Genomic DNA, 26,772 nt, shown 5'->3' with positions numbered 1-26,772 from the left:
CTGACAGCCCCTCCTGGTAAGAGGCAGATCGAGAGACCTCCACTTCCAAACAGGTGGTGAACGTCGGCTCGGACCCACAGGGCTGAGACAATGCATGTGTCAATTCTGAGCTTTTAGAAGGTTCCCCAGGGGCAGCCTGGGGAATTCTCCCTCTGCTCCCTCAGCAGCCCTCAGCCTCTTCCACCCCTACGCTAGCCTTCCAAGGAGGATGTTGCCTACGCTCCCCAAAATGTGTCATTAAAAATGCACCCTTGCCGAGGGGAATCCAGGCTGCTGCGTGTGTCTGCTGCGAGACTGTGTCGTCCGCTGCCGCTGCCGTGGAGAGTCAGCGTCTGCTGCAGAGGCGGGACCTGTCTGAATCCTGGCCTTCCAGCCGGGTAGTCCAGGTCTTCGAGGCTTCAAAAGGCCAGGCCAGGAGAAACCTAGACTGTATTGGGAGGGGTGTGGAGCTGGGGGATGAGCAGGCTTTGTAGGGCTGAGACCTTGGCAGCAGGGCCTGAGGGCCGCAGCTTGCTTGGGTGAGAAGATTTTTCACCTTGTGGTCTGGAGTGAGGGAAGAAGCAGGGCTGGGTGCTAGGAACTGGGGCAGAGGGCAGAGGAAAGGAACCCAGTGGGAAGAAAGCGGGAGTTGGTGTCGGGGGTGGGCAAGAGGTCAGGCAGACCCTCACTCTTTTGGGGTGTAGCTTCCTGGTTTCAGTCAAGAAGGGGAAGATTCAGTCCCTGACCTCTGTAGGTATGAGGCCTCTTCTTGCATCTGTCTTCCTGCCCTACATGCTGACACCGTGCTGTGTCCTCCTGCATAGGCCCCGCTCCTTGGCTGATGTGCAATTTCCAGAAAGCTGCAGTCAGACCAGAGAAATGGCTAACCCTGGCCCAGGACCCCAGCTGGCTCACAGCCTTTTCCACCAATCACTTGGGGCCGCCTTATGCTTACTGTGTTCCAGGCACTGGAACAAAGTCCCGGCCTTTCCCCTCAGCAGGGGAAGTGCTAGGACAGATGAATGCTCAGGTCCTGGGGTCCTCAGGGGACAGGAACTCCTCCTCATGGGGTGGGGGGGCTCCAGGAAGCCTCCTCCTCAAAAGTCAAGTCTAAGGTCATAGGGGAAGGATGAAGAGGACCAGGGCAGGTAATGCGGTACATGTTTTTAGTGGAGGGAATAACATGGCAGGGAATTGATGGTATTGTTCCATGTGGCAGGAGGGAGAGCAGGAGAGGAGGTGTCAGGGGGCTGGGGATGCCCAAGATGAGGTCCAGAGCCCAAAAGGACTTTGGACTTGTTCCTAAGGGCTCCAGGAAGCCATGGGAGGATGTAAGTAGAGAATGACTTACATTTTAGAGCATGAGGAGTGGGTTGGAGGAGGGAGACTGCTGACTTGGCATTATTCTACAGGAGACGAGCCCTGCCCCAGGGACAAGGCTTGGGCAGCGGGAGGGACAGTGGGAGGGATGAGATGGTGGGTGCTGAGGCTCAAAGGAAAGGGGTTGGATTTACTTAGCTGGGGTAGAGTCCCAGCCCAGGAGTATTAAGAAAATAAGGAAGTGAGACTCTGCTGGAGGTGGGGGCGGGGAAGGGGCTGAACCGACCGTGGGATGGAGAACAAAGAGGAATTCAAAGGCATTTAGGAGCCGTGTCAGCTGCACTCGGGATTGTATGGCTGTTGAAGACCTCTGTGCGCCCAGCTGTGCTGCTGTGCAGCCTGGATTTTCCTGGTATTCCACTTAATCTGGGAGGTCTTCCTGGAAGAGCTGGGCAGTATACAGAGGTAGAGCAGCCACGTGGTAGAGAAGTTCCAGAGGCTGATCCAGGGAAGATGCAGAGCTAAGGCAGAGAGAGAGCTGGACAGGTGACATTCAAAGTACAGTCCTCCAGGGTCCTGGGGTCCAACGTGCTTATTTTATGGAAAAGGAAACTGAGGCCAGAGAGGGGACCTGCTCTACCTAAGGCCATACAGAAAAAAGTGACCAAGTAGTGGGGACCAGAGCCCACCTCTCCCAATTTCCAATAGGTACGCTTCCTCCCCACCGCTTGGCCAGAAGAGAGGTGGCAGGTACAGGATGAGCACCACAGAAAGGACCAAGAGATAGAGCCTGAAGGCTGGCAACGGAGAGGGGCAGACCCGCAAGAGGCTCCTGTTCCTAGGATGCTGAGGTGGTGTCACGGGCTGCTCAGGTCCAGCCCTGCCCTGGGCATTGGGGCTGGGGCAGCCAGCATCAAACAGGCCTGCAGGAGAGCAGTCCAGGTGTCTCTGGCCACTTGCTCCTCGGTGGGAGAAGGCAAAACCCAGCTCCCTGAGTCATCCTGTCTCCCAACCTGTCCTGCTGGGTTTCAGAGACAGACAGGACTTGCCAAAGCAGCCCCCACCGCCACCACCACCCCGGGGCTCCACGCTGCTGGGGAGCAGCGCCGGCCCAGCCCATCTGGAAGATCCTGGGCTCCCATTCCAGCTCCCTCTCGGGGCTTTTCCCAGGCTGCCGCGCCCCCTCCTCTCCCACGCACTGTGCTCACCCGCCCAAGGCGCCAGGCGCCAGCCCCACAGCCCATCATTAACCAGCTCCATGTGGGGAGTTGGGGGGGAGGGCATCAGCCAAGAGGAAAACATCGGCAGTTTCTGTGACCCCAAATGAGGGGTGGAGGCGCCTGGGTTTGGACAGTAGCAATTAGCCCCTGACTGTGGGATCATGGGATGTTATCACCTCTGCTGGCAAGGTGGATGTAGAGGGGACTTAAGGCCCCAGAACACCTGGAGCCGTCCCAGCAGGCACTGCTCCGAGGGAGAACTGCCTAAGGCCCACTCCCCCTAGGTAAAGCCCCTGCAGGCAGGAGGTGGGGGATGCGTTAGGGCTGGGCCAGCAGTGGCGCAGGGCACAGGTGCTCCGCCCAGACTCAGCCCTCACACCTTCTTGCCATACCCAGCCCCAGAGAGGGGTGGCCGGGGGTGTAGGGACAGGAACTGGGTCAGCTGCTGCTTCTCTGTTTCCTCACTGAGCCCTCTGACTTGGGTCACCCTAGACCCCATCCCAGGTGTGGAGGGGAGGCTGGAGGTGCATCCCAGGCACTTGGGGAGCTCCTGGACTAATGGGGAAACGTGCCCAGGGCATAGGTACGAGACAGGACAAGTTCAAAGGACTTCAGTGAGAGCCCTGCTCATGTGAGTTCTTGCTGGCAGAACAACTGGGTCCAGGCGACACTGATTGGCAAAACCTTCCCAGAGGAGGGGACCCTGGAAAGGGGATTCCCTCCAGATCTCACCCTCTTCCTCACCTGGCTCTCCCCAGGTGGATCAGCCTGGGCATCAGGAAATGAGGAGCTGGCCAGCCCTGGCAGTTGGCATTTAGGGAAGTAGCTGCACTGGGAGGAGGGGACCCATCACCTTCAGGTCACTGTGCTGACTCAGCAGGGTTTTTGGCTGGAGGCCCTCCCCCCTCCATGGGTGAGTCATTCCCTCTTACCACTTAGCCGGTTTCTCACCGGATGTCCTGTTCCTTTCTGCCAGTTCCAGGGAGGGTGGGGGAGCATCCCTGGAAAGCCCTAGAGATGGATCCCAATGGATATTGGTTTCAGAGAGGCCCCTGTTGGGCCCAGTGCACACCCCCAGTGTGCTCCCACTTTCCTCCAGGCCAGGCCTGCCACTTCTGCCCACCCAACTGAGGGCACCCAGGCAGAGTCTCAGGAAAGGAGTGGGGGATAGAAAAAGAGGTGGTCCATGCCAGAAATCCCCAAGCCCCCCTCTCCTGGGCCCTCCCCTTCACCCACCCACATGGGCCCTGTCCCAGCCTACTTGGCCAGGGAGAGAGGGGTCTGAGGTTTCAAAAGGCGGGAAGAGAAACTGCTCGAGGTGGGTATGGGGAGCAGAGCACCTCCCCGCTCTGGGCCGCACCCCGCTGCGTGGGAACTCGTGGCCCCAGCTTCGGATTAGCTCCCTGGTGGGCAGGGCAGGTGGGCAGGGCCCGGGGAGCAGGTTTGTCGGCCACAACTGAGGAGCCTTTGTGTTTTGTTGCTGAGCTCGGGCTTTTGCAGGTCAGTGACGTCTCGGGGGGCTGGGCCGACGCCTGCCTTGTTGGCTCAGCACTTCTGGGAAGCCCAGAAGGCAGCCCGAGCTACCTAACCCGAGCTCTAGTGGGGAAACTGAGGCACTTGCATGCACGCCCCAGGGGCCTGGATCTCAGACCCTAGAGCTCCTAGGGTAGTCAGGGAGGCTATAGGTAGTGCTTGAGGTCAGGAAAAGAAAGAGACTCGTTCTTTTGATATCCCTGGGATGCAAGAAGCCCTCTGTGGAGGACACAGGTTCCCACGGATCTCTCCACCCTTTACTCCCCGCCTCTAGCTCCTTCATGCTCTGCACATAGCAGCCTCTTACAGGTGCCCCCAACCTGGGCTCCCAAAAGTCCCTGTTTCTGACCCATCACCTAGCATCCAGCCACTGGACTCCAGCTAGGGCTTCATCCTCGGCCCCCTAGCCCTTGACCTACCCACCTGCCAAGCCCAGTGCAGGGTGGCCTGCCCGTGCCGTGGCTGCAGTGTTGTAACTGGTATTCGCGCTGTTTCTCAAAAGGAGCAGTGGAGGCACTAACATTACATTCCAGGAGGAACGCCACGCGGAAAGGGATCCTGAGGAGTTAGATTGAGAACCTGAGTCTACTTTTATGGCAGAGTGGGAAGAGCACTAGGCAGGGTGCTGCTATTCTGTATCCCTGAGCAAGTGACCCGACCCCGCTGGACCCTGGTCCCCTCCTTTGTAAAATGATGGATTGCATGTCCACTAAGCTCCGATACGCTACCCTCTTAGAGGTCCAGGCTCACACGTCTGGGATAGCCTCTGCTTCTCAGGTAAGAGGGAGCCTGCAGGGAAGGGGAGATGGGGCCTCCTGTGAACCAGCCTGCCTGCTTAGGGAACTGGAGAAAGTCAGCAGAGTACTCCCCAAGCCCTGGACCCTGTGAGCATCAGCCATGTCATGATCAACTCAACCCAAGGCCAGCCTGCTCCTTCCCTCTCTCACAGAGACTGTCTTGGGAAACAGGGGGCAACACACTAGACACACATGCCAAGAAACAGCAAATAAAGGGGCACAGATTCATGTTCTGTGCAGCTGGGGTTTGAATAGAGGTGTCAACTGAGTAGGAAGGGATGAGAGTCAGAAAGGGCTTCCTGGAAGAAGGGGCCTAGGAGCACCCAGTACAGTGCCTAGGACTGAGTAGGTGCTCAATAAATATTTGTCGAATGAAGTTCCAGGAAGGGAGGCCTATTGCTTCATAAATGAGAGATGATGGTGGTGATGATGGTGGTGGTGATGATAATAACGACTAACGTTTATTGAGCGTTTCATTTTGTGCTAAGTGCTGCTCTCTAAGTTTCAAATGTACTCATTTAATCCTGACAACAGTTTTATGGGGTAGGTGTTATTATAATCCCCATTTTACAGATGTGCAACCTCAGTGCAAACTGAGGCACAGAGAGGTTAAGTCATTTGCTCAAAGTTTCACAGCTCGTAACACACAGAGAATGCAAGCCCACGCTGCCCGGCTCTTCGCAAGGCCGCCACACTGCCCGAAGGGGATGGTGATGGAACAGCCCTTCAGAGGGCGGGCAGAGCATGGGCAGTGTAAGGGAAACACAAGCGTCAGTTTTTGGGTTGTCAGGGCTGGAGTGGTTGGTGGAGAAACTTAGACCACAGAGGAGAGGGGCTGTGTGGTCTTCAAGGGCCTCCCCTCCTGCTGTGCGCCCTTCCCCGGGGGCACCCAGAGGGATTTGCGGCCCACCTCCCTGCACAGAAGGCCTTCTTCCTGGGTTCCTGCCCCCATGCGGCCCTTTCTCTCCCTTTCAGTGGTGAGCCCTGCCTGTCAGAGTCAGCAGGGTCTGCCCCTTTCTGAAAGTCTCCCAACCTGCCATCTAAAGAACAGGGATTCTCTCCCCGACCCTGCATCCTTGGCCCAGCCAGGCAGCCTGAGCCAGAAGCTCAGGTTCTGGGTGCCTAAGCCTGGAGCGGAGGGAAGGGGTATGGGGGTGTCTTCAGAACTTGCCTGTCTTCTAAGCCCCTCCCAGTTCCAGAACTCTGGGATCCCCACCCTCAGTGACCGCTGACCCCATACTCTGAGAGCTCCCTTATGCCCATCCCCAGGGCCACTTCCCCTGGGCCTGCTAACAGTGGGCTGTGGGCAGAGGGGCCAACATCAAAATGAGTCTGCCTGCCCCTCAGAGGTCCTCCTGCCCCGCCCACCCATCTCTGGGGCAAAAGGGGCACGGCCGCACAGACTGCTTCGTGCGCAGTGAGCGGGCATGCCAGGCACGTTCCTCACTGCCCCACGTGGGGATGCTTCTGGGAGAGCCACACAGGAGAGGAGAGAGCAGCCTCAACCCCAAAACAGATGTGGGCGGGAAGGCCGCCTCTGCCTGCTGAGCTTTGATAGATGAGAGGGGGCCTCCTGGGGTCTGAGCCTCTTGCGGCACCCTCGCCACTGCACACCCAGGCCACTATCAGCGATCTCCCCTCCTGGCACTCACAGCCCTGAAGGGTGAGGTCACTGCTGAAGACACGGCCAATGAGTGTCAGCCTGTCTACCAGACACTGAAGCCTGCCTGTCCCCACACCTTGGGGGGGACAAGAGAAGATAAGGGTGGATTGGTGGGCTGTGTCCTACTATAGACCCCACCATGCCCTGGCACCAATCCCAAGGTGGTTCCTGGTGCCCACACCCCTGCCCCCTGTGGCCCAAGCCCTCCCAACTGGCTTTTCCTGTTCCTGGTTTTGGGTGGTGAAAGTTCCCCAATTGCCCACATTATCTCAGCTCCTGGGCAGCCTCCAGCAGGCTCGGTGAGTGGAGGCTTGGGGGGAGGGGAGGGAGCACCCATTTATCCTGCTGGGAGGGCCGAGGGTTTAGCTACTTGCCAACTGGCCAGTCAGCAGGACTCCTGGGCTGTCTGGCCCACTGACCTCACCGTGGGACTGTTTCTGGGGTGGGGCCACAGCTGGGCTGGGCTGCAGTTCAGGGAATCAGACAGTTAGGGCCAGAAGGGACCATTGAGACTGGGGAGTCCAGCCTGCTCCCTGAGAGAGGAAGAAAATAGAGCTAAGGACGGGGGAGTGGCTGGCCAAGGTCCCAAGGCAAGCTCAAGGTGGTGCCAGGCTGGATCCCAACCCTCCTGACTCTCTGGGGGGTGCTTCCTCCATTGTGCTCCTGCCAGTCCACAGTGTTCTCTGCCTGGGGCGATGTTGGAACCCCGCAGACCGGCCAAGGGCCCCACTGGAGGGGCGGGACTGGAAATACCCAGACGGGCCTTGAAGGGCTCTGGGTGTGAATAGGCTTAGAGAACCGGGGAGCATCAGGGAAGGGCCTGGCTTGGAGACGCCAAAGATGTATATATTCAGCAAGCTTTCCTTGAGTACCTACTGTGTGCCAGACACCAGGGATACTGCAGTGACTAGAGAGACCTGGCTGGTACCCTCTTGAGGGTAAGAGTGGGAGAGGGCAGCATACTTCACTGACCATGGTCTTTAGAGCCCTCAGGAGTGTGCCCTGCTCTGTGTCTCCATGGTACAGAGGCAGAGGCAAGTGTAAGCCCCGAGTTCCCCCACTTGAATCCCAGACTCCCCTGGGGGACCGCTTAGGCCCTCCCCCTGCCTCTGGGTCAGTACAGGGCCTGGCATTGGTATTACTGATGAGGCTCAGTAACTGAGTGAAGTAAGGATGCAAGGACATGCAGTGCACAGTGTACAGCTCGGCCAGTGACAGAGCTCAGGAATGAGGTCGAGTGGAAAGAGCTGAACATGCCCACTAGACGCAATGGCTGCCCCAAGTTAAGGGGGTGAGCCAAGTTCAGGGTTAAGGAAAGGCCCAAAAATAGCCATTCTACATGGAATAAAACAACCAGTGGGAAGACTAGAGGGAATTTATTCATTCATTCGATGCCACTGATCACTCCCTCCTTCTTACACATCTCCACATCTCCATCGTGGCTTCCATTGCAGTTTATCTGGCAGCAGACATTTATTGAGTGCCTACTGTGTGCCAGATGCTGGGCTGGGCCCTAGGGATACAGTCATGGTAGATACAGGCCCTGCTCTGGAGAAGTTCCCTCTGATGGGAAGTCAGAGGTGTGAACAACCACATGCCAAGGCAGAAAAGAGCTGCCATGGAGCTGGCTGGGAGGACCAGGGAAGCTTCCCGAAAGAGGCGGCCTGAGTAGGATGTCCACAGGTAGAGACGGAGAAGGGCCTTCCAAGGAACTGCATGAGCAAGAATCTAGAAGTGTCACATTGAGAGACTCTGTGCTTCTTGGGGGCTGGGACTGAATCACTCGTTGATATGACTCAAGTGCCGATAATAGACTCAGCAAATGGTGGTTGAATAAATGGGAAGAGAGAGGGAGGAAGGAAACGGAAACATGGCTTATTCTGAGGATGGGCCCAGTCTGACATGGCTGGAGGGGCTCATGCATGGAGAGATGTGGACAAGAAGGCAGGGCCCAGATGACACGGACATCAAATGCCAAGTTAAGACATTTAGACTTGGGGCCAGCCCCGCAGCCAAGTGGTTGCGCACTCTATTTCGGAGGCCCAGGGTTTCCCCAGTTCAGATCCTGGGCACAGACATGGCACCGCTCATCAAGCCATGCTGAGGTGGCGTCCCATATAGCACAACCAGAAGGACCCACAACTAGAATATACAACTATGTCCCAGGGGGCTTTGAGGAGAGAAGAAGAAAAAAAAGAAGATGGGCGACAGATGTTAGCTCAGGTGCCAGTCTTGAAAAAAAGAAAAGAAGACATTTAGAGTTTACTGTGAGGGTAATGGGAGCTAGAGGAGGCCAAGCCTTGTGCAGCGCCTACTCCTGTCTGCCTGGCTGGGTAAGAGGGACCAAGCCAGCGCCGCAGGGCCTGGGACTCGGCGTGAGGGAGAAGACAGTGGGGGTGGCCATGATGACAGTCACTGTGGGCCCTCGTGGTCACCCAGCACTTCCTGCCTCCCAACACACTTTCCCGTCCATCATACCATTTGGTCCTCCTAGCAACCTGTGAGGGAGAGAGGACCGGATTGTCCACCCCGTTTGTCAGACAGGAGAACCGAGGCCCAGGGAGGGGAAGCAGCTGGTGGCTCCTAGGCTGCGGCTCTACTCGAAAGGCAGAGCATTCGACCCTCATCATCAAAAATGAAGGTGTGGACATATATGTACTGCCATGGAGCAATATTGATAATCTCTCACCAAGTGAAAAGACAGCTTATGGAACAATACGTACAGTATGATTCTGATTTTGTAAAAAAAAAAAAAAACCAATGATTACATAGATATACAGAGAAAAAAAGTAAAAGGATATTTTCTACAAGATTGTCAGTGATATTTCTAAGTGGTGGAATCATGCATGGGTTGTTGTCATTTTCTTCTCAGTATTTTTCAGAAGTGCCCAGAGTATTTTTATAACAAGCAATTATTATTTTTATAATCTGAATAAAACGGTAATGACTGCTAGAAAAGAAAAGACCGGCACACAAGGGGTTTGCGTGGGGGTTGCACCCGTCACTGACCACTCCCTGCCATCTCCCTCGACCAGGCGCCCACACCCAGGTGGTCCAGGTGAACGACTCCATGTATGGTTTCATTGGCACGGATGTGGTGCTGCACTGCAGCTTCGCCAACCTGCTGCCCGGCGTGAAGATCACCCAGGTCACATGGCAGAAGGCCACCAATGGCTCCAAGCAGAACGTGGCCCTCTACAACCCAGCCATGGGCGTCTCCGTGCTGGCTCCCTACCGCGAGCGCGTGGAGTTCCTGCGGCCCTCCTTCACGGACGGCACCATCCGCCTCTCCCGCCTAGAGCTAGAGGATGAGGGAGTCTACATCTGCGAGTTCGCCACCTTCCCTGCCGGCAATCGAGAGAGCCAGCTCAACCTCACCGTCATGGGTGAGCTCCCTGGACCCTTCCCTCCCCGCTTGTGCAGAGGCCTGTGGCCTGGAGGGCTTGGTCGTCCTTAGTCTGTGCCTCAGTGGCCCCAGACATTCTCCTTGGGTTGTCGTGCTCCCAAAGCTCCAGGCATGGTGCTCCCAGTTCCTTCTAGCCAGGCTGCCCCACAGTTTGCTAGGGGTTGGGGGCAGGGCCTTAGCTGTGGGCTGAGGATTGGTATTGAGGTTGGAGCTCCACAATGGGGCACTTTGTGGGTGGCCAGGAAGCAGGCAGAATCATTAGACACCGTGGTAAGGAAAAGAGCCGCTTGGCTTGAGCATGCCAAGACTCCAAGAAGGCCTCCACTTGACAAAAGGGGGTACAAATAGAGCAGGAGGACATAGGTTAGGCATGAAGATGTCCCTGTGAGAAGTGCTGGAAGGGGCTTTGGTGAAGCCTAGCTGAGAGGCAGAGACGACCAAGGTGACCTGAAGAAAGGCCTGGAGGGTACATACTTTGAGTATCTTTGATGAGGCAATAGAGCCAGTGCCATGGCTCTTTCTGGTTCCCTGCAGCCAAACCCACCAACTGGATAGAGGGCACCCAAGCAGTGCTTCGAGCCAAGAAGGGGCAGGATGACAAGGTCCTGGTGGCCACCTGCACCTCGGCCAATGGGAAGCCTCCCAGTGTGGTATCCTGGGAAACTCAGCTGAAGGGCGAGGCAGAGTACCAGGAGATCCGGAACCCCAACGGCACGGTGACCGTCATCAGCCGCTACCGCCTGGTGCCCAGCCGGGAAGCCCACCAGCAGTCCCTGGCCTGCATCGTCAACTACCACATGGACCGCTTCCGGGAAAGCCTCACCCTCAACGTGCAGTGTGAGCCAGGCCTCCTGGTGTGGGCGCCACTATCCCCGCCACCCTACCCTTACCAGCCCTCCTTCCTCATCTGCTTCTCCTCTCCTGTCACTCTCCCCGCTCCTTCCTTCTCACACCCCCCTTCTCCTTCTTCCTCCCTTTCTCCTTCTGGGGGTCATTCGTCCTCCCCTCCGCCGTCTCCTCCCTTTGCTCATTCTCTCTCCTCCTTCCTCATTCCCTTTGCTGCTTCTGTTCTGAGAGTCTGTGATCGCCACCCTCCCTCTCATCTTCCCTCTCTTCTGGCTGTTTTTATGTCACTACCCCTTCCATCCCTTCCCTATCTCAGGCTCCCTCACCCCAAGTCTTGCTCTCCTGACCTCACCCTTTTCAAACATCCTCCCTTGCCCCACAGATGAGCCCGAGGTGACCATCAAGGGATTTGATGGGAACTGGTACCTGCAGCGGATGGATGTAAAGCTCACATGCAAAGCTGATGCTAACCCCCCAGCCACCGAGTACCGCTGGACCACGTAAGTCTGATCACCTGGCAAGGTACCTTGCTGGTCACAGGGAGGCCCACCTACCCCCCGTCCAGGAGCCTTAGGCAGGGAGGAAATTAAGGTCTAGGCTCAGGTTTCTCAATGAGAGGGAAAGGGTCCATGAGAGACCCCCGCCCACACACACACACACCCATGTTTGACAGCATCAGGGTCAGTAGGACAAACCATTCTGTAAGAGGAGACTTCCCTTGTGATCTGCCTACCTTCTCCCTAAATAAAGAATTTTGTCGTTTTCCTTTGGTGATTCAGTCTGAGTCACTCCCACCCAGCCCCCAGTATTTATTTTTATCGAGGTGTCCCCAGGGAAGCTGGCTTTCTGGAGCATCCCAGATCTTTCTTTGTTCCTATTCCTTCTCTCTAGCACCCCCAGATTCTCAGGGAGAAGGCAGCAGTCAGCCCAGAATGCCTGTGTTCCTGGAGTGCTCGCCCCACATCCCATCATCCCATTCTTGGCTTCATGGTCTTCAGGCCTGGTCCTCAAAAGGTCCCGTCCCCTTTGTAGCCAGCTCTGATGGCCTGAGCCAAGGTTCCTCCCAGAGAAGAGCTGGACGGAACACACAGAAAGACAGGGGCATGGTGGGAGCCAAGAAGAAGGTTGACACGGGTGGCCCGAAGACAGCTGCCCAGCTTGGGTCCACACTCTTTTTCCAGCAAGTAGAGGCACACCCTAGCTGTTTATTCCCCTCGACTTCTTGGAACCAGAAGTGCTTCTGAAGGTGTGAGTGGGCAGGGCTTGCTTGCGGATTATAGTTCTGTGGACCAAGGAGCTGCTAGATCCAACAGAATAATAGCTTTGTGGCATCAGGGATCAGGAGGAAGGAAGAAGGTCCCCTGTGTTCAGGAAACTTCCAGGATGCTCCCCACGTAACATCCCCAGCAAGAAAATGAGATAGTGAAATGGAACACAGTCTGAACGTGGGTCACATCTCCTTACCAGAGTAGCTTGTTAAAATACAGATTCCCAGACCATGGCCCCACGGGTTCAGCTTCAGTAGATATGGAGTGAGGACCCCAACATCTGCATTATTAACTGGCTACCCAGGAAATCAAGGACCAATTACCAGGAACCATGAGTACTAGAAAGAGCACTGTGTCCAAAGATCAGGAGTCCAAAGATCTGGCTAGAGCCTCAGTTCTGTAGCTCACTAGGTGTGTTTCCTTGGCCTTGAACCCCAAGTTCCTCATCTGTTAAGTGGGACCAGTCTCTACCTGTCCTTTCTATATTTCAGTGCTGTGATGGCCAATGGGAAACACTGAATCATACAAAACTGCCAAATGCGAGAGATTATTGTTCTGGTTGTTGTTACTCCATCCAAGGCAGACACTGCCTATTAACTCAGCAAAAGGGCTGGTGGTCTTGGAGTCAGATGGGTGACACAGGGGCAGCTTCTTGGGGCTGGAGAGTCATAACCCTCTGCCATGCCTCCCAATCCCTGCAGGCTGAACGGCTCTCTCCCCAAGGGCGTGGAGGCCCACAACAGAACCCTCTTCTTCAAGGGACCTATCAACTATAGCCTGGCAGGGACCTACATCTGTGAGGCCACCAACGCCATCGGCACCCGCTCGGGCCAGGTGGAGGTCAACATCACAGGTAGGAAGCTGCACCCTCCCCTGCCTCTCCCCACCCGCTGCTTCCTCCACTGCCGATGTCCCCCGCCTTTGGGTTGTGTCACTATAGGAAGTTTGTGTCTCCTCTTCCTGCTCCTCTGGTTCTCCCTGAGCGCTGGCCATTGGTCTTACTTTACTTTCCTCTTTCCTCTGTCAAGGCAGCACGTGTGAGACAGGGTGAGCCCCAATCAGAGAGGGGCAAGAGGGAGGCTCCTGGAGGAAGGAAGGAAGTGCTGTTGTAGCAATGCTGTTTAGTGGGGAGGGGGGCATTTAGAGCCTGCCCATGGGTCTGCCAACAGAACGCACCCTGTGACGCCAGCGTGCTGGGGGTGAGTTTGCAGTGAGAGCTCATCTCCCTCAAGCTCTGCTCCTGCAGCTCAGGAAACCCCCATGGGCGGCAAGGTGAGGCTTATCTCAGGCAGGAGTACTGGGGGAAAAGCAAGGATACAGCCCAACGCCATGGCGGTGTGTGTGTCCTGTGACTGCGTTGCTCTTTTCCCTGCATTTTTCTCTCTGTCAGTGCGGACGAGGAGACTCAGCCACCAGACCTCTCAAGGCAAAGGGAGCTCAGGGGCTAGGATGTTCCAGGGGGCACTTCACATGGGACAGGGACAGGAACAGAGCATGGGGTTCAGTGTCAGACGTCTGGGACCCTGAACAAGGCTTCATCTGCCAAGTGGGGCTGGTGTAACGTGCCTTGAAGGCTTCTTATCAGAATTTACACAATGTAGGCCAAGCGCCTGGCACAGACCAGTCTGCCAATAAAAGGCCCGTGCTCTATGGATATTATCTTGACCTCTCTCATTACCATTATTAATGGAAGTATCAAAAGAAGCCAATAGAGGGATAAGCTGCCATCATAACCTCACAACCGGAAAAGGGAGTGTCCACCATTGCACCTGAGCTAGTTGTGGGGTGAGAAAGTGACAGAAGGAACCTCCTAGGACAGGAAGTGGTGTCATGCGGCTGCTGAGATGGACAGGAAGTGACAGCAGAGGGTGCGTGCTCTGCACAGGAGGCGACCTCAGGGAGATGGTGAGCTGGGCTCAGGGATACAGGCAGTTGGGCAGTGGTCACTGGGCTCCTGGCGCAGGGCCTGGGGAAGGCCTGAGGATTCATTAGCTCTGAGCCCGTGACCCAGAAGTGGGAGACCTCATTTGTGGGTACATTCAAGACACAGCTGCAGGAAGAGCAGCCCAAAGCTGCCCAGGGGCTGCACCTACCTGTCCTTGGAGCCAATTGTCACCTCTCTGGCCAGGGCTGGGGGGAGGGTGGAGTCACTTGTCACCTGCTGTTTCCATCAACTCCCTGCCCTTGGCTCGCAGGCTGGTTAAGGTAATAGAAGTGTCGGAGGTGGAGCCTGGGGAAAGCTGAGGCAGCCCCACCCCCAGGCTGGCGCTTGGGGGTTCCCATAGGTTGGCAAGGATGGGAGGGTCAGAATCACACACTTCTTCCCTCCTGGAGGAAGTCTGAGCAAAGCTCAGTAAGAGTCTCAAGGGGCCTGAGCTCTGGCCCCGGGGCCACGGGGCAGACGAGTGTGAGGAGCATCATAAGGGAGCATGAGCACTCTGCAGGGAGGCCTGTCAGATGGGGGACAGCACAGACTTGGCCTGAGTGTGTCCACTTACGGCCTCTTCCTGGCTGTGTGGCCTTAAGCAAGTCTTCGCCTCTCCGAGCCTCAGCTTCCTAGTCTTTAATATGGAGATAACCATACTTATCTCGGGCCTCTTATGATCACACCAAATCTATATTCCACTGCCTGGCACATGGTGAGTCCTCCCTGCGTGGTGATACTTTACCCTGATGTTGGACCACCGACGCCACCACTGGTGTCCTCCCCCACCTCTCAGGCTCTCCTGGGAAACTGCTGATTGGGAAATCAGGGGAGGAGGCCAAGAAAGCCAGGAGCAATGACCTCCCGTTGATCCTACTCCACAGCATGAGTGGACCAGCCAGAGGCCTTGCTGGGCTTATGGGGCTAAGTGGTGCTGCCCAGCCCCAGAGGCAGGGCTGGGACGGGAGAATCAGGGCCTCCCTCTCCCAAAGCCCAGGAGGATGCAGGACCACCATGAGCGCAGGACTTCTCTTCAGGGAGTCACACCAGGTCCTGGAGCCGGGAGGAGGGGAAGGAGCACTTCTCAGGCCCCAGCCAAGCAAGGAGAGGAAAGGAAGAGAAAGAAACAGGCTGTGGAGGGGGCCGTCTTCGTGCCGGTGGTTGCTGCAGTGATGGCCTCCATGAGATCTGTGGCCAGGCCCAGGTGGCCTTGTGGGCAGGTGGGCTGGGGCCGCCCAGGGCTCCAGCAGGAAGAGGCACACGGCATGTCCTCCTGTGCTCCCCGGAGGTACAGAGTGGGATGGGGGTGGTAACAAAGACACACACATGGGTGGCAAGGGGGGCCCTCCATAAGGGGCTTTGTTGTTGACAGCCCAGTTAGGCAGGAGCCAGGAAGCGTGACGCTCACTGAATCATTGATGGGCCCAGGAGCTGTTTGGCTGGCCATCCTGAGGGAACGTCTCCCAGCCCCGCAGGAGGACTCAGCCAGACAGCCTGAGCCTCTTCAGAGCTGTTTGTTTTTGTGCTCACGGGCAATTTCCAAGCAGCAGCCAAGCCCACCAGCCCTTATCCCGCATGGGCTAGTGCCGGTCACGTTCTCCGGGGGCCCACTCTGAGGCGCACAGCCTTGCCCTGTGCTCCGAGCTCCCCTGGTCTGGAAGGAATGCATGAGCGAGACGAATAAGTGGAAATTTAATTTTTCATTCGGGCCATCCGTTCGGGTAATAGCTTTGCCCTGGGCGCATCTGGAGAGGGAGATGAAGAGCAGCTGGGGCAGAGGCAGGAGAAGGCATGCGGCAGGGTGTGTGCCAAAGACATGTGCGTGTGCAGGGCGTGCGTGTGCAGGGCCACCGCACCACCTGCACAGACACACTTGGGCACAGGCTTCTTGAGGTCCTGGATCCCAGAGGAGGTGGCATGTGAGATGTTCCTACAAGGATGAGTGAGTGGGCAGTGATGGAGGGTCAGGGTTCCCAGGCAGGGGAAGCTGTGGGAGGCAGATGGCTGGGCAGGAAGGGAAAGAGTGGGGCCTCCCTCTGTTGGCCTGGGGGAGCTGCTGAGTGGAGAAGCAGCACAGTGAGGCACGTGGTTTAGACTGAGCACTTAGGAGGCTATGTGGATGGCACTGGGGACCAGGTAGGGGCGGACAATGAGGGTTCCCCTAGTGGGAAACAACAGGCTCATACTATGGCTGTGGGGATGCAAAGGAGAGTAAAGGAGCCACACTCACCGGAATTTGTGTGTCCATTTGCCCAGAGCCCAGGGCTCTCAGCAAAGCCCTCATGCTGAGGAGCAGTTTCATAGGCTTGACCTAATTCACAGAACAAACCAGTGAGCTCCTCCCTTCTCCCTCTGGGGGTAATGCTGAGGGTGCAGAGGGGAGCCCAGGGTATGGCCTTGACCAGACTAAAGAAGCCAAAGGAGGCAGCATCTGTCCCTGGGGCTGGAGATGTCAGGAGGATGTCCAGGCCACTCCCAGGAGAAGGGCGGGAGGCCACTGGGTGTAGGAAGTCTGTTTCAGTTCCCATTTCTGGTGAGTCCCAGGCTCATCCCTTGGGGATAATCACTTGCAGGTGAAAGTAATAGGGTCTGCCCATTAGGCCGGGAGTTCTTCAGACCAACCTTGGTGGGGCTACAAGGTCCATCGGGAAGGGAGGGGGTATGTGAGCCTGCAAGTGTGCGTGCCCAGGTGTGAGTGTGAGTGTGTGCCTCTTGAGCATGCAAACGTGCACCAGGAAGCAGGCGAGCAACTGCATGCTGAGTGTGCAAATGGGAGCCCGTGGCTGTGCTCTGGGCCTTTCTCCAGGCTGGCGAATGGCAGTGGGCTGGGGCGTCTGTGAGAAGGCAGCTGCGTCTGCACCCCTGGGAGGATTGGGTTCTCCTCCAGCTTGACGAGGTCTTGCCTGACGGTCTGATGCCGTGCACAGCTGCTGCAGCTGCAGGAGGAAGAGAAGGGCTCTCCCGAGTTTGACCTCAGGCCTCCCACTCTCCCTGCGGCTGGCTGCACTGCACACTGGGAGGTGTAGTTCTCCCAGCTTCACGGCCTCATCTTCTGATATCAGACCATTTCCTGCCTGAGGAAGCACCAGGCGCTGGTTTTAGAAGCAAGTCCAAACACTCTCTTTTACCCCAAACCTCCTCCGGATCCTAGATCCACACTGTGAACCCTAACCATCACTCCACCTCAGATCCATGCAGAGTGCCCACTGCCCTGGGGTCCTGGCCACCCGGGATCCCAGAGCGGAGGCTGCAACCCTCCAGGAATGGAGGCTGCGCTGCCCCCTTTTGTAAGAGGATGCAAGGGAGGCCGGCTGGGGCCCCTGCAGCAAACGCAAATGACCCCACCAGCCAGCTCTCTTCTCCCCTGCCAGCTGCAGCCCTTGAGGCTCTGCTCCTGGCACAAAGACAAGAGCTGCTGGCTAAATGTGACAGCCAGAGGGACAGAGGGGACGGAGCTGCTCCACTCCACACCAAACAGCCCCCTCTGCCTGCGAATGCGTTAGGACCCTGTGTCTGCTCCTTTCTCCTGCAGCGTCCCTTGGCGTCTTCACTCGGAGGTCTGCAGAGCTGGAAGGGCGTCTGAGCCACTCCTCTGCCTCTGGCCAGGCCTGGCCCTAAAGTAGCCAAAACAACCAGCGTTCCCTTGGGTCCCAAAAGATCCCCAGGGAACTGTACACCTCCTTAGAATTTAGAAAAAAAGAAAGTTAAACAGACAGGCCTAGAGGGGTAAGAGACCCAGTGTCATCTGTCCCCAAGCCACTGCTACACTCTTCCTGTCCCCAGCTCCAGTGAAATGAGGTCCACAGTGCACCCCATCCATGTATTTATCTGAGTGTCTCCTAAATACTTGCACTGCCTAGAGCAAGGCTCCCCTCTCAGACACAGCCTTGCCTTCATAGAATTCATTCAACAAATATTCTTGAACTCCGGCCACATGCCAGGCAGTCCGGGGCTTGGGGACACACCAATGAGCCAAACAAAGTCCCTGTCCCTGCAGGGCTTACGTCCTAACACAGGAGGACAGACAACAAACAGGAGATAAAATACCTTTGAAAAATCACGAAGTCATTTTGAAGGTGATACGGAGAAAAGAAAAAGAGCAGGGTAAGGGGTCACAATGCTGGGAATGGGGGTTTGTGAGCTGCGATTTTAAACAGGCTTCTCAGAGAAGGCCTCAGTGAGCAGGTGACCTGGATGGGAGTTTGAGCCAAGCCCTGACGGAGGTGAGGGAGTGACCACGGGACAGTGGGGGGATGCCTTCCAGGGTGCAGAGCAGTCAGTGCAAAGGCCCCATGTGTGCTTGTAGTGGAGGGAGCTGGGAGGAGAGCAGGAGGTGAAGTCAGAGGTGGGGGTGGGGCACAGAGCGCGCAGAGCATGTTCAGCCCTCCAGATTTAACAGGACCTCTGTGGCTGCTGTGTTGAACATTGTATATAGAGGAAAAGGGCGGAATGAGGGAAGCCAGGCTGGCGGCTGTGGCAATAATCCAGGTGAGAGAAGACGGTGGCTTGGATGGGGGTGGGAGTGATGGATTGGCGAGAAGTGGTCAGGTTCTAAATTTATTTTATATTCGAATTAGACTAGTTTGGGACACCAGCTACTCTCTGAAATAGGTAATACTCTACCGTACCGTGATTAGTAGGGTCCAAAAAATTGAATCTAGTTGAGTAAAATATAGGAGAGGTTTATTTTTCATTGGGTCTCTGCTGTCACAGAAAGCACAAAGGAAAATATAATGAAACTTACATTGTCCTCAGGGGTAACACACCGAATTGAGTCAATCCCAAATTGTCATGAGACTGCCACTTCCTCCACCCCTCTCCTCATTCCATCAGAAGAAGAGAACTTTAGCCATTTGAAAACTGGCAGGAGGACCAGAGCCAATCATGGTGGATCCTAATTTGCATTTAGTGCAGGGTGCTTTAGCACAGGCTTTACTATAATGCATCAGTGTTTGAGTAATGCAATGGGATTAGCTATTGTTTATACCAGAGGTGCAGAATGAGAGGTGCAGACCATTAGTACGTAAAAATTCTAAAGAGAAAAGGTAAGTGTGAGCTGGAGAAGAGAAGGCTGCTCAAAGACGGGACTGAGGAACTGAAATGGGCAGAAGGGGATGAGGAAGGGCATTCCCGGAAGGGTGAAGAGCGTGAGCAAAGGTTTACAGTAAAGAATCAACTTGGACAGCAAGGATGGTGAGTTGGCCAAACCCAAGATCAAGTTGCATGATGCAAGCTTTGAAAGCCAGCCTGATACGGTCCAACAGGCAGTCGGGAAGTCATTGCTAATCTTTGAGAAAAGGAGTTGTCGTGTCTACACAGTGAAAATTAACCTGGTGACTGAATGGAGTGACTACAGGGAGGCAGAGACCAACTGAAGGTGGGAGATGCAGGAATCTACGACGACAGTAAAACCTGGCATAATGTGATGAGATACTGAAGAGGAAGAGTCAACAAGATTTGGTGGCATTTTTGACTCTAGAGATGAAGAAGGAAGAGTCAAAGATACATGGGATTCTAAGCCGGAAGAGTAGACAAATGGTGGTGGGAGTTGTGGTGTTGGATGGAGAGGGTTTGAACGGAGGGATGATGGTGAACCAGGTTGGGACAGATGGGTTTTGAGGCGCTGAAGAGAATTCCAAATGAGAATGTGCTCGAGAACTTTTCAGAGAGTGTATCCAAATACTAGTCCTGTGAATGTCCTTGAGTCAGGAAGGCAGGTTCATGCTCCAGTAGGTTGAGGAACACTGCATCCTACATGTTCCTCTTATGGTCCACAGTGTGCATGAGAAGATACAGGGCTCTGATGCTTTGTCTAAACCAACATTTCCCGAAGTGTTTGACCCCAGTATTTTTGCTGACCCTCTGAGCCAATGGCTTGAGGTTCCACGGACCACAGTTTGGGAAATGTTGTCCGAGAAGCCTTTGGAGATAAAGTCCCAGAGTTGGGTGAGAGCTAGAAACCCAAGATGGTTTGGAGAGCCAGCAGGACAAAGGTAACTCATGACAGTGAGACCAAGTCTGTCACTAGGAAAGAAAGCAGAGGGGAAGGGCTGAAGGTACAAGAGCAGAGCCCCCAGCCAGGTGGCTGGAGCAGAGGGAAGGCCCAGCCGTGCAGCCAGAGACAGAACCCTCAGGAAAGTCAAGGATCAGGGGACCTTGTATTGGAAGGCAGGGGAAACGGGTCAGAAAGGAAAGGCAGGTCCCTCCACCTGGATGCCTTCCTTACTCTCTTGGCCTCTGCAGGTCCTTGCCATCCTTCAAGCCTTGGCTTAAGTCTTCTCCAAGAAGCCTTTTCTAACTCCAGGCCACAGCACTCTCCTTCCCCTGCACTCCTGAGGCACTTCTCTGCCAGTGCCCTTGATGTCCACATGCTGCTTTGTCTCTAAGAGTGTCATATGGTTTCCCAGCTAGGCTGTGAGTTTCTTGTATCCTGTGACCAGCAAAAGAGATGCTTGGTACATGTTTGCTGAATGGGTGGGTGGGTAGATGGCTGGAGCCGTGAGACAGGTGAAGAGAGGCAAGAGCATTCAGGCACTGAAAGTACAGAAGAGGCCAGGTTCCTGCCAGCTGCCTCTTGGGCACCTTGTGGAGGCAGCTCCCACCTCATCGGGAGCAGATGTGCAGCCCTTTTAAAGGCAGTAAATAGATGGGACCTGGTGAACCAGGAGAAGCTCGAGGTTCCAGGGAGACTGTTCTGGAAGTAGGCAGTGAGGACAAATATTCAATAAATATTTATTGGGCAGCCACTCTGTGACCTGCACTGAGGACACACTGGTGACAAGTGGGAAGCTGAGTCTTCAGTGGTTATGCTTCTCTCTGCCAACTCCTGCATGTGGGGAAGCCAGGAGCAGGAGCATCTGGGTGGTCCCAGCTTAGCCATGTGACCGTGGGCAAATTGCCTCCCCTTCTTTGGCCCCACTGTTTTCATTAGCCCTTCCAGCCTGAACTCCTGGAAGGCCTTTCTTCTCTTCTAGAAGCTTCTAGAATCTCTAGATTCTCTTCTGCCTGCTGCAGACAACACTCTACACATCACACACATGGGCTGGTTCTGCCTTTGGGAGGAGGGAATGTTCTCACAGGAGGAGCAGGATTCCCATGGAGTGAGTGATGCTGAATCAAGGAGTGAGCTGGCAGAAACTGATTCCCAGAGGCCGGAACATATGCCCAAATCAACCCTTTACCTTGGCCTGAAGAGAGGAGGGACAAGAGCATCCAAGGTCACCCTCAGGGCTAGCCCTGGACCTGCCCACCAGCTCCTCCTGACCAAGGCCAGCCATGGTCTCCGGTGCCACCCTGTGGTGGTGCCAGGAACGGCCTCCCTCAGCCTCACCTTGGGACCCCTTTCTGGCATGGCCCTGAAAGGACAGGGAGAGGCAGCATTGCCCAGAGCAGAGCAGCACTCCAGCCTGGCTCCACTGGCACTGGAAGTCACCAGCCAGCCTTCTCTCCCCTCCCACCTGCTTCCTTTCTCTTCTTTTCACCTTTCCTGCCTTCTTGTTTCCACTTTATCCTCAGTACGTGCATATCTCCGCACACACATTCATCACGTCAGCACAGGCAGATGGGCTCACCGTGACGACAAGGGTGTGTGCCCGGGCACACGCTCTCTCGTGCATAATCGTCATCTTTGCTACGTACTTACCTGCTCTCGCCCCCACTTTCTGCATGGCCATGCTGAGTGGTTTATGCTCATAGCCCTTGGCACCCGCCTTGCCCTGCAGGACCATACCGCAGCCAAGAACCACAGCCCTGGTTTCTGGCATTCACGGGGCATCTACAGGGCCAGCATCTGGGAAGCCATCCTCCTCCCTGTACCCTGGGAGCAGATGAGATCAGGCATGGGGCACCCAGCCTGCTCTAGACTCGGAGTCTAGGAAGCCCAGGTGTTGTGCTGGGGCACAGTGACCAGCAGGTGTCCAGCGTAGTAGTGGTGACGTTTGCACAGGCTTTACATGCAAGAGAACCAATGCTGCGTCACTGGCTGGTGGTCTTAGGCAAGTTATTTAACCTCTCTAGGCCTCCTCTGCTCGTGTGTTGAATGGAAACAGAACACCCACATCACAGGGTGTTGTGACGGTGACTGGCGTCTAGTAGACACTGGGTCAAGGGTGGGCTGGCACCACATCCATGGAGGAAGTCAGTGTGGAGGCTCTGGGGCTGTGGACTGTCTCTGCCTCTCCTCTCACTCCAGCTGCCAGTGCAGCACCTCGGGCTGGTGGAGGGGTGGATTGCTGAGGGGCCTCTGCAACTGGAGCTGTCCTTGGCCCTTTTCCTGGCCTTTCCCTCCCCTGCCTCCCTCCCTGCCACTCCTGCCAGCTCCCCAGGAGCAGACACTGACACTGTCCCCCTCCATCTCTTTTCCTTACCCAGAATTTCCCTACACCCCGTCTCCTCCCGAACACGGGCGGCGCGCCGGGTCGGTACCCACGGCCATCATTGGGGGCGTGGCGGGGAGCGTCCTGCTGGTGCTGATCGTGGTTGGCGGGATCGTGGTGGCCCTGCGCCGGCGCCGGCACACCTTCAAGGGCGACTACAGCACCAAGAAGCACGTGTATGGCAATGGCTACAGCAAGGCGGGCATCCCGCAGCACCACCCGCCCATGGCCCAGAACCTACAGTACCCGGACGACTCGGACGACGAGAAGAAGGCCGGCCCACTGGGCGGGAGCAGCTACGAGGAGGAAGAGGAGGAGGACGGCGGTGGAGGGGGTGAGCGCAAGGTGGGCGGCCCCCACCCCAAATACGACGAGGACGCCAAGCGGCCCTACTTCACGGTGGATGAGGCAGAGGCCCGTCAGGACGGCTACGGGGACCGGACTCTGGGCTACCAGTACGACCCGGAGCAGCTGGACTTGGCCGAGAACATGGTTTCTCAGAACGACGGGTCTTTCATTTCCAAGAAAGAGTGGTACGTGTAGCCGTCCTCTCCACAGCGTCTGTCTGCGACCCCCTCTCCCCAGCCCCACCCCCACCCGCACGCCCCCTGCCACTCCCCACCCCACTCCTCCAGGAGCCCCACAGAGACTCACCCAGCTGCCCAAAGCCAGCCCCACACCCCCAGGGAGCCGGGAGCCCAGGGCAGACACACCTGACTTTGATTTGGTTTCCTCCTGTCCCCAGCCTTCCCCGTGGTGTTGTGTTCACTGTGGCTTCGGTGTTGCTGTACCTCTCCTCCCCTGACCCCACCCTCGCCCTGTGTGGGTACCTGGGCACCCCTCTAGGCTTTGGGGAGCCAGCCCTCCCCCACCCCCCAACACTGGAATTTGTTTATGTTCTCTCCATGGGGGTGGAGGGCTGAGGGGCTCCAAGAGGAAAAGCCCTTCCCCCCCCCAGATGCTGCTCCTCCTTTCCCGGGGAGAGGGAACCCCACAGCCCCCACCATGAGCTGCCCCAGCCAGGAGTTCGGACCCCCCATCTAGACAGCTGTTGTGCCCAAGAGGTAGGGGGTGGGGGGGGGGTGGGATCTCCAAAGCACCCAGGGTTGTCTTTTTGTTAAGTGAATCCAGTCGAGGTCCCTGCCTGGGGCCTTGGGCGGTGTATTTTCCTGGTGAGGTTGGTTTTACATTTTTTTTCCTCATTGGCCTACAGAGAGTGAAGTTGGCCCAGCTCTGGTGTGTCCTCTTCTTTACCCCAGTCTGCTCCCCACACAACGGGACTGCAAGGGGACCTGGCCCACAGCTCCCACATGCCTCTGCTGACACATCCACATATGTACATGCACACACACCACTCGTGTCTACCCCTGTGCTGCCCCTGGGGTCAAAGCCTTACCCAGGCTGGACACTGCCCAAGGCCTGCCCCTCTCTGCCCAACCTCTTCCCCCTTCCCAGCTGAGGATGGGGGCAGCCTTCAGAAGCTTCCAGGGACTGCTGAGACTAGGCCCCCCTGGTGCCTCCACTCTGGGATCTCAGGCTGGCCCTAAACTGCTTTTTACAGCATGGAAGCTTCTCGGATTTCTCCCTTATCTATGAAGTGCTAGCAACTCCTGATTCTCCTGGGGAGTCAGGGCTGGGATCCCGAAGGGGAAATTCCTCCAGGAGTTAGCAGTGAAGAAGTATCAAGGTGGAGGGCAAGGCAGAAGGCAGCCCACGAGGCTGAAGCTCTGCACACAGGCTGACAGACCCTAAGGAGTGCAGGGAGCGCCTCCCCCACGAAGGCCAGTGTCGATGTCCCGGGCTTGCCAGAAAGCGCAAGGAGAGCAGGGTAGCCCCGGGGTCCTGAGTCAGAAGCTCCTGCCTGCCCGCTCTCCACTCCCTGCTCAGCTATTCCTGGTCTCCATTCTGGATCGGGGGAGGGGGCCTTGGAGAAGCTCTCCCTTTGAGTTGTAGATTCCCTCCTTGAAGGGGGCTCTGGGTTCCTGCCAGTCACCCAAACCTCGGTCTTCCCATCCCCCAGCTCAAAGTGCCTCAGTTCCTGCGTCTGCCCACTCCAGTCCCCCGGCACTCTAGATGGGAAAGAACCTGGGATGGGAGAGGCAGCGTCATGCTGCCCATCAGGATTCCAGTTAACTCAGCCCAGGTGTCGGGCTCTGTGGCATGGCTAGTGTTGGGGGCAGGGAGGCAGACCACTCTGTGCCCCACGGGCACTGACCTACCCTGCCATAGGCTTCCCAAGGGAGCCCCAGTCCCCCGCCCTACTCCTTCCCTCCCTGGTGCTGCTATTGAACCCCCAGCCAGCTCCGTCTCTGCCCTGACAACCCTGGGCCCACCAGCTGGGCCACCCTCGCCTGGCCCCTACTGCCCTAGCCCCAGCCCAGGCCGCCCAGTAGCCACGTAGCAGAAGTCTGAAGCCATGCCAGCCCTGGGACGGTTCTCTCCTCTTGGCATTGGGGGTACTAGATGAGGTGGAACTGGAGGAGAAAATTCTGGGGTCTTTCTAGCCACAGGGCAGAGGGGGGTGGAGGAGCTGGGCTGCTTCTCCCAGCAGTATTAGTGTCCCCCCCAAGGGCAGAGGACCTTTTCCATGTGACATCACTGCCCCATCCCACCTCATGCCACTCTGGCCCCTCTGCTTGGTCCCCTTGCCCCAGGCAGGAGGCAATCCCAGGGGCCTGCCTGATAGAGGCATTCTGTATCCCCTTGAAACCATGAGACTAAAAGGACTCATCCTCCTGTGTCTCCCTTATCCTGCACTGCCACCCACTATTCCTCACTGTATGATGGACTTAAGAGGCCCCTGGGCCCAGCCAAAGCACTGAAACCCTCTTAAGACACCTCCATGCCCTCATTCCAAGCAAAGCACAAATTGTGGGGTCCGTGCCGCATGCATGGGCCACGTGGGAGGCTCCTGCATTGCTAGATGCCCAGCAGCAGTGTGCCCGGCAGGGCAGCAGCTACCTGGAGCCAAGAGTGGGCATGAGGCAGAGGCCACTTGGGCCTGGGGAGATGGGGTTTTCTGTGCCCTGAGTTTGTGGGGAGGTCGGCACTGCTGCTGGGCCCACAGACACAACCAGCTAGCAAAGGGGAGTTCCAGCCCAGCAGAGAGATGAGGACATTTTGCTTCTCCTCCACGCCCCCAGCACGAGCTGAGTTTCTGCCTTTGCTGGAAGTGAAATAAACTTGGTATTAATTGTGCCAAGGCCTCCCCAGTTGTCATCCTGCCTCTTGTTGCCCTCCCTGTCCTCGCCCGCCCCCCACTCCACTTATCCCCCTATTTCCTTAAGATTTTGATATCGTTCTAATGTGTAACAGAAGCAACCATTCAAGTCCCCTTCTACAGAAGGGTCTGAAAAGCAGCAGCTGGGAATCAGTGAACACAGCATGTGTGCAGCACCTCAGGCCCAGCACATGCACGTACGGGGCACGCACACCTCCGGCAGACCCAAGCACAGGTGCACACGCACAGACACGGCAGCGGCAAGGGGCGGGTCCTGCCAAAAGAACAGTGAGTGTCTGGTGCATGGGCCATAGAGAGACTCCCAGGGGGCCCTCTCTCCCAGGCTCGTGCCCCGTCTGCCAGCCCCCTCCTGTGTGCTGGAGTCACTGGTGCAATAACTTTCCTGCCATCCTCCAAGCTGAGGAATCAGGAATTGTGTTGGTGGGTGTGGGCGGCGCACCTGGGAGGAGGGGCGTGCTCCAGGCCTCTGTGGGGCCAGATGGAGACCTCTGGAGCCCCACTGACCGCCACCAGCAGCCGGCTCCTCGAGAGGAGCAGTAGGTGCCTCCCTGGCCCACACCCCGACGGGAGGCCCGCTCTGGCCCGGGCACCGGGATGCGGCTCCTGAGTGGTGTCCCGGGCGGGGACCGCTGCTGCTGCCACTGCTGCTGCTCTTCCGACTCCTGCTGTGAGGAAGGAGATTCTTGGCTGGAAAGAACAATGGTTTTCTCTTTTTGTACAAATGGACACAAAATCCAGGAGAAGCTGCCAACCTTCACCTCTGATTGTGACCCGCTACTCTTGCTTCAGCTTCTTCGTCACCGTTTTCATCTTTGGTCCCGGGGACGACCCAGCAGATTCTCCTGGTTCTGACCCAGGGGGTGTTTGCATCACCCCCTTTTACTTGTATAAAAAAAAAAAAATGTTGGGTTGAAAATGTACTGAGGAAAAAAATGTACTTTTTTATAAATAAAGTGTTTAAAACAACCCTGGTTGCCTCGTGTCCTCCTGTCATCTCCCTGCAGTGGCCGTGCCCTTCCCCACAGCCGTGGGAGTGGGACAGGGTGAATCTGGAACTGCGGCCAGCACCACTGGGAGAGGAAGGGAGCCTCGACCCCGTGTCCGGATTCCATGGGTCTGGGACAGTGACATGGATCCTGCAGGAGCCCCCTGCACAGAACAAAAGGAACCCCAACCCACCAGTTGTAACAGTCCCAAGGG

The 26,772-nt window shown here is 56.6% G+C and overlaps 1 protein-coding gene across 2 annotated transcripts in view; it reads left to right on the top strand.

Moving 5' to 3' along the window:
* LOC103546634 (nectin-1) overlaps positions 1 to 26,538 on the top strand; it is a 66,291-nt gene extending 39,753 nt beyond the window's left edge. For both annotated transcript variants that reach the window (XM_070623311.1, XM_070623310.1), the window contains exons 2-6: positions 9,548 to 9,898; positions 10,453 to 10,755; positions 11,147 to 11,264; positions 12,734 to 12,885; positions 22,327 to 26,538. In XM_070623311.1, coding sequence (XP_070479412.1) covers positions 9,548 to 9,898; positions 10,453 to 10,755; positions 11,147 to 11,264; positions 12,734 to 12,885; positions 22,327 to 22,874 — 1,472 coding nt within the window. In that variant the 3' untranslated portion in view covers positions 22,875 to 26,538. The remainder of the gene's footprint in view (positions 1 to 9,547; positions 9,899 to 10,452; positions 10,756 to 11,146; positions 11,265 to 12,733; positions 12,886 to 22,326) is intronic.
* Positions 26,539 to 26,772: the final 234 nt, after the last annotated feature.

Source organism: Equus przewalskii, chromosome 6 (assembly GCF_037783145.1).
Source record: "Equus przewalskii isolate Varuska chromosome 6, EquPr2, whole genome shotgun sequence".
Taxonomy (NCBI): Eukaryota; Metazoa; Chordata; class Mammalia; order Perissodactyla; family Equidae; genus Equus; species Equus przewalskii.
Note: the sequence above shows the minus strand (reverse complement) of the source record. Positions and strands in the feature narration are given on the sequence as shown.